Source organism: Phascolarctos cinereus, unplaced genomic scaffold (assembly GCF_003287225.1).
Source record: "Phascolarctos cinereus isolate Bilbo 61053 unplaced genomic scaffold, phaCin_HiC Scaffold_5;HRSCAF=322, whole genome shotgun sequence".
Taxonomy (NCBI): domain Eukaryota; kingdom Metazoa; phylum Chordata; class Mammalia; order Diprotodontia; family Phascolarctidae; genus Phascolarctos; species Phascolarctos cinereus.
The window spans coordinates 123647375-123662632 of NW_027555958.1; the positions used below are offsets into that span (position 1 = coordinate 123647375).

Consider the following 15258-nt stretch of genomic DNA (forward strand, 5'->3'; position numbering starts at 1 on the left):
GAAACTTTTTATACCAATGAAACCATGGATATGGCCAACAACAACAACGACGATGACGACAACAACACCCACAAAACAAATCCTTTAGAGCAAACTTTCTGGCAATTTGCAATGCCTTTTGCAGTTCATCCCACATCACCTCAAAATCCCTAGGTTGCCATTTAGCACTGGTAAATTGGGATAGCAGTGTGTGTGTCATGGAAAAAAATTAACTATGAAGAAAAAGTTTGAGTTTGAGCAGAAAGATGACCCTCTGTTCTACCCAGTTGAGTGCTGGGGTATGTCTTTTTTCAAAGCCATTGTCTAAGGACTCCCAGAAAGGTTTCTGGCATTTTAATTGCCATTTCATTGTGAACTGGACTTACTAAGCTTTCTATACGTATAACAATGAAGGGTGGTCTATATCACTGTAACTCCTAGGCTAGCATACGAATAGTGCTGACCACAATAGGGTGCTTTACTTCTTAGATCACTGATTCTGTCAGTTGGCAAATTGAATGCAAAGCAAATCATGAAATTATTCCTGTAATTCCCTCAGGAAATCTTCAAGGTCTAGTAGTAGACAGTGGTTGCTCATAAGGTAAAGTGTGGTCCAGTGGGTGATCTTCCCAGAAAATCAAGGAGTGAGCAAGCACTTTAGCACAGAATGCAGAACTTCCTGGGCAGATGTAAAAGAAATAGCTTTATATCAGCAAGAAACCCAGGTATATCAGTGGCTCATCTTGGAAATTTGGTGAGAGCACTCGATGAAGTGCTACCTTCTCCCCACAGAGGCATCTAACTCACAATAAGGTTTTATCTCCTTTCAAGTTGACTCAATAACAATTTTTTTTCTGAGTCTTTTCATGGTCTACTTTCAGCTGAAGTGTGGTGTTCTGGGTATGAACTTCTAACAACTGCTACTGAAGGACTCCACAGTCACCAATTCTTCTGTAGCTAGGGATGGTGAGATAGTGCTGAGTGGGTCAGGTTAAAGGTGAGGATCCACCATGATCTATGGTTGACTAGGTTCCATGTTACTAATTGATTTCTCCTTGGTCTGAGGACTTGGGAGGTGGATAGGTGTCAGCTGGTAAGTTCCCATGCAGATAGAGAGAATTATCATGGGCACCAACCTGGGAAGATAGATGTAAAATTGAATGACCAGAGACAGTCAGCAGTGTCTGTGACTTAAATAGAATCTGATATAGGGCTATAACATTATCAGAAAGGATCAATGAAAAGCAAAGTCCAGGAATGAGGCTCTCACAATTTTGTACAAAGGTAAACCACATTTGGTGTTGAGCTTGAAAAAGAAGTTTCTCAATTTACTTCCCTCCATATACATGTATGTTCTATGCCCAGGCATGCTGGTTGGTTGCGTCTTTTAGCTTCCTGTCAATCCCATTTGACTCTCCTGATTGCCACCTTTCTCATTGTTCTTGACAATGTCCAACTATATATGACGGTAGACTCCTGAAGTCATCTTATTTCAAGGTTAGTGGTCTGTACCCTAAAATAGATGAAGAATAGAGTAGTAAAATCTGCCTAAAAGGCAAGAAGAATAAATACTTCTAGACACCAAATTTGTTACCAGTGAATTTCTTAGAAATCAAGAATAAAGTTTTTGCCTATTTTATTTACTCACATTACCCTAGTTCATAAAATGAAAGTCTTAAATCTAGCTGTTAAGGAATTTAGGTAACCAACTTTATAAAAGGTATTATCTGACAGGTTTTTCCTTATTTTCTTAATAATTCAATTTTTATCTTAAAAAAAACCACTTTGCATCATTACAGTACCATATTTCTCTCAGACTTCTAAGTTTTCAAAACAAGGAGTTCCAAAGGACAAAAACATCACCAGATTTTGTCTGACTGATTTAATAGATCTTTTTAAAAATTCACTTTTAGGGGCAGCTAGGTGACACAGTGGATAGAACACTGGCACTGGAGTCAGGAGGACCTGAGTTCAAATCTGTCCTCAGACACATAACACTCACTAGCTGTGTGACTCTGGGCAAGTCACTTAAACCCAACCGCCTCACCAAAAAAAAAAAAACCAAAAACACACACACACAAAATTCACTTTTAAAAAGCTGTAGTTACCTGACCACCTTATTCCTTCATACCCTATAACTCCATAATTTTCAGAAGGCAATATCTTAAAGTTAATTGCTAGCATTGGAATCATGGGCAGCTAGGTGGTACAGTGAATAGTGTGCTGGGCCTGGAGTCAGGAAGACTTCCTGAGTTCAATTATGGCCTCAGACACAAGCTGTGTGTCCCTGGGCAAGTCACTTAACCTTGTTTGCCTCAGTTTCCTTATCTATAAAATGAACTGGAGAAGGAAATGGCAAACCAGTCCAGTATCTTTGCCAAGAAAACCCCAAATGGGGTCGTGAAGAGTCAGATACAACTGAAATAACTGAACAACAACAAGTGGAGTCATGGGCCTTCTGATAATTTTTAAGATATTGAGGTACTAATAACACATAAATTACTCTTAAAACTAAGAAACAAAGGGCTCTATCAGACTCTTTTTATGGGAAAATATAGATTTAGTATATAAACCAGGGAAGGATAAAACACAGAAGGACTATAAACCAATATCATTAATGAACATTGATTCAAAATTAAAAAAAAATTCTGTTAAACAGACTAGAGAAATTCATCCAAGAAATCATTATAACCAAGTTGGATTCATACCAGGGATTCAAGAATCATTCAGCATTACAGAAATAAACAATATGATTGATCATAATAAAAACAAAAACATCCTAACCACATGATTATCTTAGTTGCAAAAGAATCCTCTGACAAAGTACAACACTTATTTATGCTAAAATATCTGCAAAAATAGGCACTTAGGTATCTTTTTAATATAATCAAAAATATCTATCTAAAATCAAAAGAAAGCATCATATGCAATGGAGATATATTGGAAGTATTCCCAATAAATATGGGAATAAACTCTCCCTACTGTTATTTAATGTAGTTCCGGAAATGCTAACTATTGCAATAATATAAGAAAAAAATTAAAAGCATACAGGTAGGTAAAGAGAAGATAAAACTATTTGCTCTTGATACAATGGTTAAAAAACAACAACCACCACAACAACAATCCATGAATATACTGAGGCAATTTTTTCAGCAATATGACAATTTACAAAATAAACCCACAAAAATCAACAGCATTTCTATATAATAATAAAATCTAATAGGCAATAATACAAAGATGAATTCCACTCCAAATAAGTATAAAAAGCATAAAGTGCTTGGGGATCAGTCTGACAACACACACAAAATGCTTATTTCATTTCAGTTGCGAAGTTCTCCTAAAAGAAATAAAGAATAATTTAAATGACTGGAGTAATATTTGGTCTTCATGGCTGGACCATGCCAATATGATAAAAATGACAATACTAACAAAAATAATTTAGAGCTGTATTGCTGCCTCAATCAAACTATCAAAAGGATTTTTTATTGCTAAAGTGTCAAACACGCTGACCACAGGCTGCGTGCCATCTACAATACTCCCAAGTGCTTCCCAGACCAGATTAAAATGTAATTGGGAAATGTTTAACAAAATAAACAAAAATGTAATAAACATGAATAATATTAAAACTAAATAAATATGTGGTCCATGGAGATTCTTACGTATAGAGTTTGTATTTGAATTTGGCATCACTACCTTACAGAACTTGATAAAATAATAAAACAAATCATTTGAAGAAATAAAAGATCTAAGGGAAATAATGAAAAGATAGAGAGGCAAAGAGGGAATAGCACTTCTAGATGTCAATCTATATTACAAAGCAATAGTCATCAAAACAACTTAACATTGGTTTAAAAACAGAAAATTAGATTAATAGGACAGATTAAACAAAGAAGAATCAGAAGTGAGTGGAATGCAATAATACAGTGTTGCTAAACCAGAAAACAAATTACTTGGGAAAGAACTCTCTATTTGATAGAGAACTGCTGAGAAAGTTGGAAAGTACTTTGAGAGAGGTGACTTAGACCAACTTCTTGTGCCACATTCCAAAGTAAATTTTAAATTGATACGGGATCTTAATATTGAAGACCATACCATTAAAATATTTAGAAAAGAAGCAGTTCACATACCTTTTCCACCTATCAGTGAGAAATATATTAATATATTCAAACAATGGAGAGAGCCAAATACAAAAGATAAAAGAAAATTTTGATTACACAAAACTGAAAAGCTCATGCAGAAACAAAATTAATACATCTAAAATAAAAAGGAAAGCAGTTGAATGGAGGAATAGTCTTTGTATTAAATATCTTTGACAAGGTTTGTTATCCAAAATACAGACAATTAACATGAATATACATACATATGTCTATCTGTCTTTCTATTTTATTTTTATCTACTTATCTCTGTCTCTCTGTCTCTGTCTCTCTTTCTACACATACATACACACACATATTGCCAAAAGCCAATCTATAAAAAGTAACAGGCCAATGCATATGAACAACTTAATCTTAAAAGACAAATTGAAAACTATTAACAAAAAATTAAAGAAAGCTCCAAATAACTAAATAAGTGAAGAAATCAAAATAACCCTGAGGTTTTACCTTACATCCAGCAAAGATGACAAAAGATGAGGATATTCAATGTTAGAGGGGTGGTGGGAAAATAGGCACACTAATGCATTGGTTGATGAAGCTATGAATCAGTATAACTATTTTGGAAAGAAATTTGGAATTTTGTAAATACAATTATTAAAGTGCTCAATCAACTTGCCCCATAGAGTCTATTACTATCATTATGCCCAAAGAGACCACTAATAAGAAGAATATCCCCATATACAGCAAAATATTTATATCAGCACTTTTTGTAATAACAATGAGTTAGAAACAAAGCAAGTGTCTATTAATTGGGGAATGGATAGACAAGTTATAGTACATAAATGCAATGGGATATTACCGTGCTTTAAGAAAAGACAAAAGTAATGACTACAGAGAAGCATGCAAAGAATTAAATGAACTGAAGCAAAATGAAGTAAGCAGAGTCTAGAAAACAATATATACAATGATTACAACAATGTAAATCACCACAAAACAATCAAATTGGATGTTGTGAAAATACAAAAATAACCGTAGCCCCAAAGATAAGATATGAGAAGATACCTCTACCTTACTTCTTTGCAGCAAAAGAGATTCATGTCTATGATATATTGCATACATTTTCAGACTTTTTTTATGATCATTTTGATGATTTTCTCTTTTCTTTCTTTCTCTTCCTTCCTTCCTTCCTTCCTTCCTTCCTTCCTTCCTTCCTTCCTTCCTTCCTTCCTTCTTTCCTTCCTTCTTTCTTTCTTTCTTTCCTTCTTTCTTTCTTTCTTTCTTTCTTTCTTTCTTTCTTTCTTTCTTTCTTTCTTTCTTTCTTTCTTTCTTTCTTTCCTTCTTTCCTTCCTTCTTTCTTTCTTTCTTTCTTTCTTTCTTTCTTTCTTTCTTTCTTTCTTTCTTTCTTTCTTTCTTTCTTTCTTTCTTTCTTTCTTTCTTTCTTTCTTTCTTTCTTTCTTTCCTTCTTTCTTTCTTTCCTGCCAGAATTACCCAGGTAGCATAAACTGTGTGACTAATGTTGAATTTGACTGTCATTTTGGAGTTGACTATTCTGGTAGACAGTAAGGCTCAAATGGGTTTGGAAATGCCAGCAATATTCTCATCCTCTATGATTAAATTACATTTCTGTGATGTTTGCTCTCCCAACCCACTCCCACCTTGACCCTTTTCCCCTCAGAAATAGAAGACCTGCTGCAATTTTGAAAAGGAAACTATTCCTTAGGATTTGGACAATGAATTCTTCTGACCTCTGGAACCCACCAGAAGTGAAATATTGTTTTGAATTTGTTAACAATTCTTGCCCTAGACATGTAAGACCTGCAATTAGTATTTGGGTCATGTATATGGTCATAATAGGTGCCATAATGATGACGATGCTTGGAAACTTGGTGGTCATCATCTCTATCTCCCACTTCAAGCAGCTTCACTCTCCAACCAACTTCCTGATCCTCTCCATGGCAACAACAGACTTTTTGCTCGGTTGTGTGGTGATGCCCTTCAGCATGGTCAGATCCATTGAGGCTTGCTGGTATTTTGGAAGGCTCTTTTGTAGAGTACACAGTTGTTGTGACATCATGCTTTGTACCACTTCCATTTTCCATTTGTGTTTTGTCTCAGTGGACCGCTACTATGCAGTGTGTGACCCCTTACGCTATGTCACCAAAATCACCAACTCAGTGATCCAGGTCTTTTTGTTCATCAGCTGGTCCATTCCAATCTTCTTTGCCTTTGGTCTTGTATTTTCAGAGTTAAACATCATTGGTGCTGAAGAGTTTGTAGCAGCAATTGACTGTGAAGGTCTATGTGTGTTAATGTTTAACAAACTCTGGGGAGTTCTGGCCTCCTTCATTGCTTTCTTTCTCCCTGGTACAGTAATGGTTGGTATTTACATACACGTATTTTATGTAGCTAAGAAACATGCCAAGCAGATTGATACCCTTCCAAATATGAAGAATAGAGAAGCCAAAACAAAACCCTCATCTAAGAAAGAAAGCAAGGCCACCAGAACTTTGAGTATAGTCATGGGGGTTTTTGTTCTGTGTTGGCTGCCATTTTTTGTCCTCACTATCATAGATCCTTTCATTAACTTTACTACCCCTGAGGATCTATACAATGCCTTCCTCTGGTTGGGCTACTTCAATTCTACCTTCAATCCAATCATTTATGGGATGTTTTATCCTTGGTTTCGTAAGGCATTTAAAATAATTGTGACTGGAATGATCTTCCACCCAGACTCATCTACCCTCAGTTTGTTCCCTGCATGTGCTTAAGTGATACATTTTCCCATGATTTTCCCATGATTCTACTCTGGTGAAGATAACTGATGAATGTGGCAGGATAAATGTCCCTCTTCTGTCTCAATCTAGGAGTCAATAATTGTCTATCATGTGCCTTTAGACAATCATGTATAGTAGCTCAGAAATACCATAGAGTTACCAAAGAATGTCAGAACTGAAAGGACTTAGAATCCTCCAATCCAACTTCCCATTTCTTCCTCTACTTCCCCCATTTGAAGGTGAGATCCAGAGAAGAGAAGTCATGTGCCTAGGGCTGAGCTTCTAGCTAATGACAGAGTCAGATCTAGAATCTGCTACTTCTCCTGAGTCCTGACCCAGTGTTCTCTCCACTATACCAGTCATGTCACCTGTCTTCAACCAGGCTGTTCTCTTGAATAGGCTGAGTGTCTAAGTCCAATGTCTAATAATATGATGTGATTTCTCGAGTTCTGGTAAGGTCTCTCTCTACCGCTCTATGAACTCTGCCAAACTTTTATTACATAGGGCTTTCGTTCTTAAATTACATCATCTTTCTGCCTTAAATAAAATGGGGATGTTGTTCCCTATTAAAATTCAAGAGGCAGCTTATATACTTATACTTGGAGAATTTTATAAGTGTAAAGGACCTTAGATACAACTTAGCTTTAGTCCTTTATTTTTTAGATGAATGAAAAAGGGCTGAGAGAGTCTAAGTTACCTAGCTATAAATGGTAGGGTTAAGAGAAAAACTGAAGGGTTTTTTCCCCCACTAAGCCAAATTTACATCTTCATATAAATTTCTCAGAATCCTTCCTTAGAAAAAAATTTGACCTGAAAAACTTAGAGAAGGCGTAAGAACAGAAGAATCAATTTTTGCATAGGAGAGGGCAACTTTGAGAAGGGATAGCAAGGAGAAATTGGATATAGGAAGCTCTCATTTCAACTTTGTTCTAGGGTAAATGACTATTCTTTAGCAATGTTCTCAAGATGAACTCTCTTGAGGTTCTGAATATTCTGAACATCTACTTTATTGAATAAAAAAGAATGATTTGTATTTGTAGTTTATCTGCAACTGCTCTTGCAGGGAATCTTACAGGAAGCTTGAGACCAGCATGATCTCTAACACCCCTCTGGGGTTAGTCATGGGCATTACAGGAGAAAGAAAGAGCCAACTTCCAAGAACCCACAGTGTTCTACCAGGAATCTGAGATAGAAGCCAGGATTGGAAAGAGGGTGAGGCCTAGCAATAGTCACCTCATCTATGATGTCAGAAGAAGTGGACCAAAGAGGGACTAAGCATCTCATCCACAAGTGTTCAAGGAGAGTGGCTAGAGCACAAAGTCCCATCGAACAACTGAGGCTGGATATATATATATAAGTATAAGAAGACACCAACAAATGGAGAAGCTCTACAAATTAAGAAAAGTCCAAGAAGAAAACAGAAGAGAGACAATCCACAAAATCTACAAAAAAAACCTTTCACGAAAACACTTGTTTGGCTACAAGAACTACAAGAGTGGCTGGAAGAAATACAGCAAGATATAAAAACTAGAATTACGAATAAAACATAAATCTTGGGTGAAAAATAAATAAAAAAGAATGAACAACTTAGAGTAGAATGTAAAAATACTTAACCAAGAATTGGTCTTCCTGAAAAAATAACAAACAGGGTAAAGAGATCTCAATGACCCTAGGAGACAGTAAGAATTATGGGATCAAAGTGTAAACATTGAAGAAAAGAAAATACTGGGTACTTATTGTTAAAAAAAACTGACCCCAAAAATTGATCAAGGAGAGAACTGTCCCTTCGGAATACTGTTGCCTTCAAGGGTCATATAGTTAACCAAGAAAAACACAGGGCAAAATAAGTATAGTTGGTCTTGTTTGTTTGTTTGAAGAGAAAAAATAAAAAGTAGGGGAAAAGGAAATCACTAAGAGAAATAAAGGGGGAGGAGCTTACTATTTTGCATAAATCCTTTAGGAGAAGGGTAAGCAAACACAAAGAATGGAATGAGAGAAATAGGCAGCTCATAAATGTCACCCCTTCAGTAGAAAACAAAGGATTGTTGAACACACACACAAAGATTTTGGTGTAGAATGTGTTATACTCAACAGGGCAATAGAAAGGCACAGGGAGATAGTAATATAAGAGAAAGGATAGAATGAGGGATAAAATAGACAAAAGCAAAGTAAATTTCAACTACAGAAGAATGAATCATAAAAGTGGTAAGGAGATAAAAGAGAGAAAGTACTAAAATCAGATCAGGTTCTGGGCTTGGATAGGATGTATAGGAACATACACACACATACACATACACATATATAGGAACATACCCCTTCAATTATAGCTGGTTCAATTTGATCATATTCCTTATCTTTTTTATCATCTTTTTCTTTGTAAAAAGGATTACAAGGGACAAAGAGAAAATAAAATACAAGGGGGTAATGAGTGAAGGAAATATTAAATTAAAAACCATAATAGTGAACATGAATGAGACAAATTTGTCCATAAAATGGAGGAAGATAGCAGAGCAAATTAGAAAACAGAATACAACAATGTGAAGTTATACCCCCAATGTCATCAAACTATATACCCTTTGATCTGCAATATACATCAATGAGGTCAAAGATTCAGATAAAGGGCCTATATGTACAAAATATTTAATTTGTAGTAGCAAGAAACTGGAAATAAAGTGAGTGTCCATTAACTGGGGAATGAGAGATGAAATTATGGTATATGTATATAATGGAATGTTATCATGCCATAAAATAAATGATGAAAGGGCCAGATTCAGAGAAACTTGAGACATCTTGTATTAAGTGATGCATAGTGAAGTCTGTAGAACAAAGAGAACAATTTTTACAACTACAACATTACAAAGTAAAACAACTGTGAAAAACATAAAAAGCCAAATAAAGCCAAAAGCAAAATAATAGTCATGACCCTAGAAGGCTGGTCACACTTCTTACCTCTTGGCAGAGGTATAATGGACTGGAGGTGTAAAGTGAGTCATACATTTTCAGAAAGCCAGTGTATGGATTTGTTTAGCTTAGCTCTGCTTATTTGTTTCAGTGGAGACCTTTCATTTTGGGAGGTAGGTAGCAGAGCTATCAGGGAAGTAGGGGAGGATAGAGATAATGATACCAAAAAAAAAAAAAAAGGAAGAACAGAGAAAAGAGCATTTGTGAACCATTAAAAAAAACTCAGAAAAGAGCAGATGGAAGTTCAGAAGAAGATGCAGACAAGCAGTGTTGGGACCAACATGTGAAAATTTAAGTATACTATTTAAAAGGCTATACATAATGGAAATTCACAGTTATGTGTTCATTTCTTTTTTTTTATTCCTTGTAAGAGGTTTGCATGTGTGTTGATGTTTTTAACATTCATATTAATAAAGTTGATTATTTAAAATTATTTGTGAAAATGGATGAATGTTTAAAAGACATTATATAATATAGTCCTAAGTTGAAAGGACAGAGCACGGTTTACAAACTTAGAGCAATTCTCAACTCTTGACTCTTTCTTCTCTCTCATCCATTCCCCTCCTCTTTCATATCTAATCAGTTGCCAAGTCTTACTGATTCTACCTCTGTAACATCTATTCTGAATACTCATTCTCTCTAATCAGCCTCCACCTTAGTTCATAAAATCTCTGCTAGACTATTGAAGTAGTTTCCTAATTGTCTCTAGTCTCTCTGCTTCAGTGACAGCTAGGTGGCACTGTGGATAGAGTGCTGGTGGGCCTTGGAGTCAGGAAGACTCATCTTCCTGAGTTCAAATCTCAGACACTAAGAAGTCACTTGGCCCTGGGCAAGTCACTAACCATGCTTGCCTCAATTTCCTAATCTCTAAAATGAGCTGGAAAAGGAAATGGCAAACCATTCCAATATCTTTGCCAAGAAAACTCCAGATGGGGTCATGAAGATTCAAACAAGAATTAAATGACTGAACAACAGCAATTCCCTACTCCAGACTTCTCCCCTTCTTCAATCTATGCTGCTCTTGGCTGCCAAATTCATATTCCAAAAACAGGTATCTGACCACACCATTCTGTTTCTAAAAAATCTTCAAATTCCCCTAGTAACTCTTGGAAATAACTCAAAATCCTCAGTCTGGCATTTAAGGCTGTCCTCAATCTGGCTCCCAGCTACTTTTAAAAAATTATTATTTATTTTTAACATCCTTTTCTTTTTCATTTGAATTCTAAATTCTCTCTCTCCCTCCCTCCCACACCTCACCACCTACTGAGAAGGCAAGTAAAATTATATTAATTATACATGTGAAATTACACAAAATATATTTCCATATTGCAAAAAAAATAAAGTGAGAAAATTATACTTCACACTCAGAGTTCATCAATTCTTTCTCTGGAGGTGGAAGCCATTTTTTTTCATTGAGTCTTTCAGAATTGTTTTGGATCATTGTATTGATCAGAGTAGCCGAGCGTTTCACAGTTGATCATTGTTACAACATTACTGTTACTATGCCCAATGATCTCCTGGCTCTTCTCACTTCATTTTGCGTCAGTTCCTATAGGTTTTGCCATATTTTTCTGAAACCAACCCCCTCATCATTTCATATAAAACTTCTTATAGAAGAAGAAGGAGAGGGAGAAGGCAAAGAAGAAGGAGAGGGAGAAGGCGAAGAAGAAGGAGAAGGAGAAGAGACCTCCCATTCTAGGCTTTGGGCAAATTATGTCATTTCTTTGTGCCCCAATTTCATCATTTGTAAAATAGCAGCATTGGACTAGATGATTCCTAGGATCCTGTTCACATCTTTGTTTATGTCTTGTCTTATTTAATGTCCTCCTCTTGTCTTGATGTCTCTTCCATCACATTGTAAGCTCCTTGAGGGCAGGAACTATCTTTTGTTTCTTTTGCATTCTTGGCAATTAACACTGTGTCTGGCACATGGTGGGTATTTATTATTAACTTACAGCTGTTTTAGTCAATCAATCAATAAACATTTTTCTAGTCTTAAGTGTACTTCTTAAGATAATAGGGCCCAGAAAGTGGCATAAATCAACAAATATTTGGTATTTTGGTAGGGATATAAAAATAGAGATGAAAAGGCTCTTACTCTCAAGTAGTTCACATTCTATTATGGGAAATAATATATACATATAAATAAGGACAAAATATATTCAAATAAAATACAAAGTAATTTGGGGATGGGGTAAACATAAAGAGGGGAATCAAGAAAGACTTCATGTAAGAGGTGGTATTTAAGTTGACCTTTGAAGAAAGTTAGGAGTGAAGAGGGAATACATTTTAAATGGGGGAGTGGGGGGAATGGGGAGGAAGACACCTATTACAAAAGAATAGAGATGAGGAATGGAATGTCATTAAAGGACAATTGAACACCCTAAAACTTAGTTTACATGGTTTCCAATGACTGGTCATCCATCTGTCTGAATAACCCTCATAGTTGTAATTTATGTAACTCAGGTTATATTTGACTGTCATTTAGAATTTAATTTCTTCTATTTTTCTCAAGTCAATGGTAAGGTCCAAAATCGGTTTGAAAGTGCCAGAAACATTATAGAATGCATGATCAAAATAACATTCTGCGATGATGTTTATTTTCTCTCTTCCCATCCTTTTCTTCTCAGAAATAGAAATGGACCTCCTGTAGTTTCTAGAAGAAAACTCCTTTGTGCAATGTCAATGATGAATTCTCCTGACCTCTGGAACCCACAGAAGTACAATGTTGCTTTGATTTTTTTAATAATTCCTGCCCTAGGCAAGTAAGGATTGTAGTTAGTGTTTGGGAAACGTACATGGTTACGATAGGTGCCATAGTGGTGATGATGCTTGGAAACTCAGTGGTCATCATCTCCATCTCCCACTTCGAGCAGCTCCGTTCTCCAACCAACTGCTTGATCCTCTCCATGGCAATAACAGAATTTCTGATGACTTCTATAGTTATGCCTTTAAGTGTGATCAGGTCCATTGAGGCTTGCTGGTATTTAGGAAGGCTCTTTTGTAGAGTACACAGAATTTTTGACATCATGCTCAGCATCACCTCCATTTTCTCTCTGTGTTTCTTCTCAGTGGACTGCTACTATGCAGTGTGTAATTCCTTACACTATGTCACCAAAATCACCATCCCAGTGATCCAGGTCTTTTTGTTCATCAGCTGGTCCATCCCAATCTTCTTTTCCTTTGGCCGTATGTTCTCAGACTTAAACATCATTGATGCTGAAAAGTTTATGGAAGCAATTAACAATGAGGGTCTATGTACGCTAATATTTAACAAATTTTGGGAGACACTGTAATTTTTCATGTCTTTTTTCCTCCCTGGTACAGTAATTGTTGGTGTTTACATACATATATTTTCTATAGCCAGGAAACATGCCAAGCAGATTGACACCGTTCCTAATTTGAAGCGAGCTCATAAAAAAGTCAAAGAGAAAATTTTGTCTAAGAAAGAAAGCAAAACCAACAAAACTTTTAAGTATAGTCGTGGGGACATTTACACTGTGCTGGCTGCCATCTTTTGTCCTCATCATCACAGATACTTATATTAACTTTGCCACCCCTGAGGATCTATACAATGCCTTCAGCTGGCTGGGCTACTTCAATTACACCTTCAAGCCAATCATTTATGGGATGTTTAATGCTTGTACTTAGGTGATACACAGATTTTCCCATGATTCTTCTCTGATGAAAATCATTCCTTCACGTGGATAGAAGGGCAAGTTAAATATCTACTACTCTTTCCCCATCTAGGAGTCAACAATTGTCTGTCACATGCTTTTGCTGCCTGTAGGAAAAATTATGGAATATCTCAAAAATACCAGAGCATAGAAGGTCAGAACTGGAAGGGATTTTAAATAATATCTGGTCCAACCTTCTTCTTATTTTCCCCCTCCTCCTCACCCTTTCCACTATTTGAAGATGTGGCTCAGTAAGAGAAATGATATGACCAGGGCTAAACTGCTGGCTAGTGGCAGAGACAGGTCAAGAAGCTGAATATCCTGTTTCCTAATCCTGTGTTCTTTCCATTCTACTATCTTACCTCTTTTTGATGGACTGGTCTTTTGAGAAGGTAAACTACATATCCAATTATGTGACGTGATTTCTGGAGTTCTGGAAAGGCCTCTCTCTCTTTTGATGCATTCTACCACTCTTATTCCACAGGGCTCTCTTATTCTCAAATTCCAGAATTAAACATTCATCTTCCTGGCTTAAACCAAACAAGGGTTTTGTCCCCTGTTAAAACATAAATATCCCTTATTGTTGGAGAATAGTAGAGCTGGACAAACCCTTAGAGTTCACCTTGATTAAATCCTGCCCCACCCCCATTCTTTTTTTTTTTTTGGCTAGGCAATGGGGTTAAGTGACTTGCCCATGGTCACGCAACTAGTTAAGTGTCAAGTGTCTGGTCTGAGACCAGATTTGAACTCAGGTCCTCCTGACTCCAGGGCTGGTGCTCTATTCACTGCTCCACTTAGCTGCTCCTCCTCTATTCTTTTCTTAAAGATGAAGAAACTGAAAATAGAGACTCTAAATTAGATAGTTAGTAAATGCAGATCCAGGTCAAAACCTCAGAGTCCCCCCCCCCCAAACCAAGCTTATACCTTCATGTGAATGAGTTTTCCTAAATCCTTCTTTAGAAAACAGTTTGATAGGAAGAGGATCTTGAGAACAGTGGTGATAGTTTGTATAAAGGGGGTACTTTGAGTGGAGAAATAAAGGGGAAAGTGAATGCTAGGTGCCTCCATTTCCCAATTTCTCCTTAGGTTGGCCCTAATTCAAAGTTATTTTGAAATATTTCTCCAGAGAAACTCTTCTGAGGTTCTGAATGCTCTGATAACGTGTTTTATTGAATGCAAAAAATTGGTTGATTTTGTAGTGTGCTATCCATCTTGAATGATTTGTGGGGTAATTAAGGGAGTCCAGTAGAAAACAATGGGCAGTTTTGAATGCCAATTCTCACTTGCTAACTTTTATAAGTGTTTTGAGCATATATTTTCTCTCTCCTGCTATATTGTAAACTCCCTTAGAAAACAGGTAATTTCTCTAATCACTTCCTCCCACTTTTCTATATTGATTCATCTTCTACTCTGTGCCCTATTTATGAATGTACCTCAAGGCTTTGTCACTGGTTTCTTACATGCTTTCTAAATTATTTCTTCCTTGGTAATCTTATTCACTCCCACAATTTCAACATTTGCCTCTGAGAAAGAATGAGATTTACTGTCTCCAGCTCTGACCTCTTTCCTTCGGTTCATCTACAACAGGACATCCAACCAAATTCAATGTACCTGAAACAACCAAGCACTTCTTATCTTACATTTTTCTTTTAATGACACTATCATTTTCTTAAGTCCTTAACCCAGATTCAAAACTTGATAGTCATCTTTGCTTCAGCCAGTTGCCAAATTCTGTTGATTCTGCCTTCACCATGTACTTTTAATCTAATCCTT

General features: G+C 36.3%; 1 protein-coding gene and 1 pseudogene across 1 annotated transcript; both read left to right on the forward strand.

Moving 5' to 3' along the window:
• Positions 1-5803: 5803 nt before the first annotated feature.
• Positions 5804-6841, forward strand: LOC110208891 (trace amine-associated receptor 4-like). Its single transcript, XM_020987083.1, has one exon. It carries the CDS (start codon positions 5804-5806, stop codon positions 6839-6841), a length of 1038 nt encoding a protein of 345 aa, XP_020842742.1.
• Positions 6842-12496: 5655 nt separating this feature from the next.
• Positions 12497-13459, forward strand: LOC110208959 (trace amine-associated receptor 4-like; annotated as a pseudogene).
• Positions 13460-15258: the final 1799 nt, after the last annotated feature.

Excerpts from the sequence above, each read along its gene's own strand:
- LOC110208891 (XM_020987083.1), top strand. The coding sequence starts at position 5,804 with ATGAATTCTTCTGACCTCTGGAACCCACCAGAAGTGAAATATTGTTTT.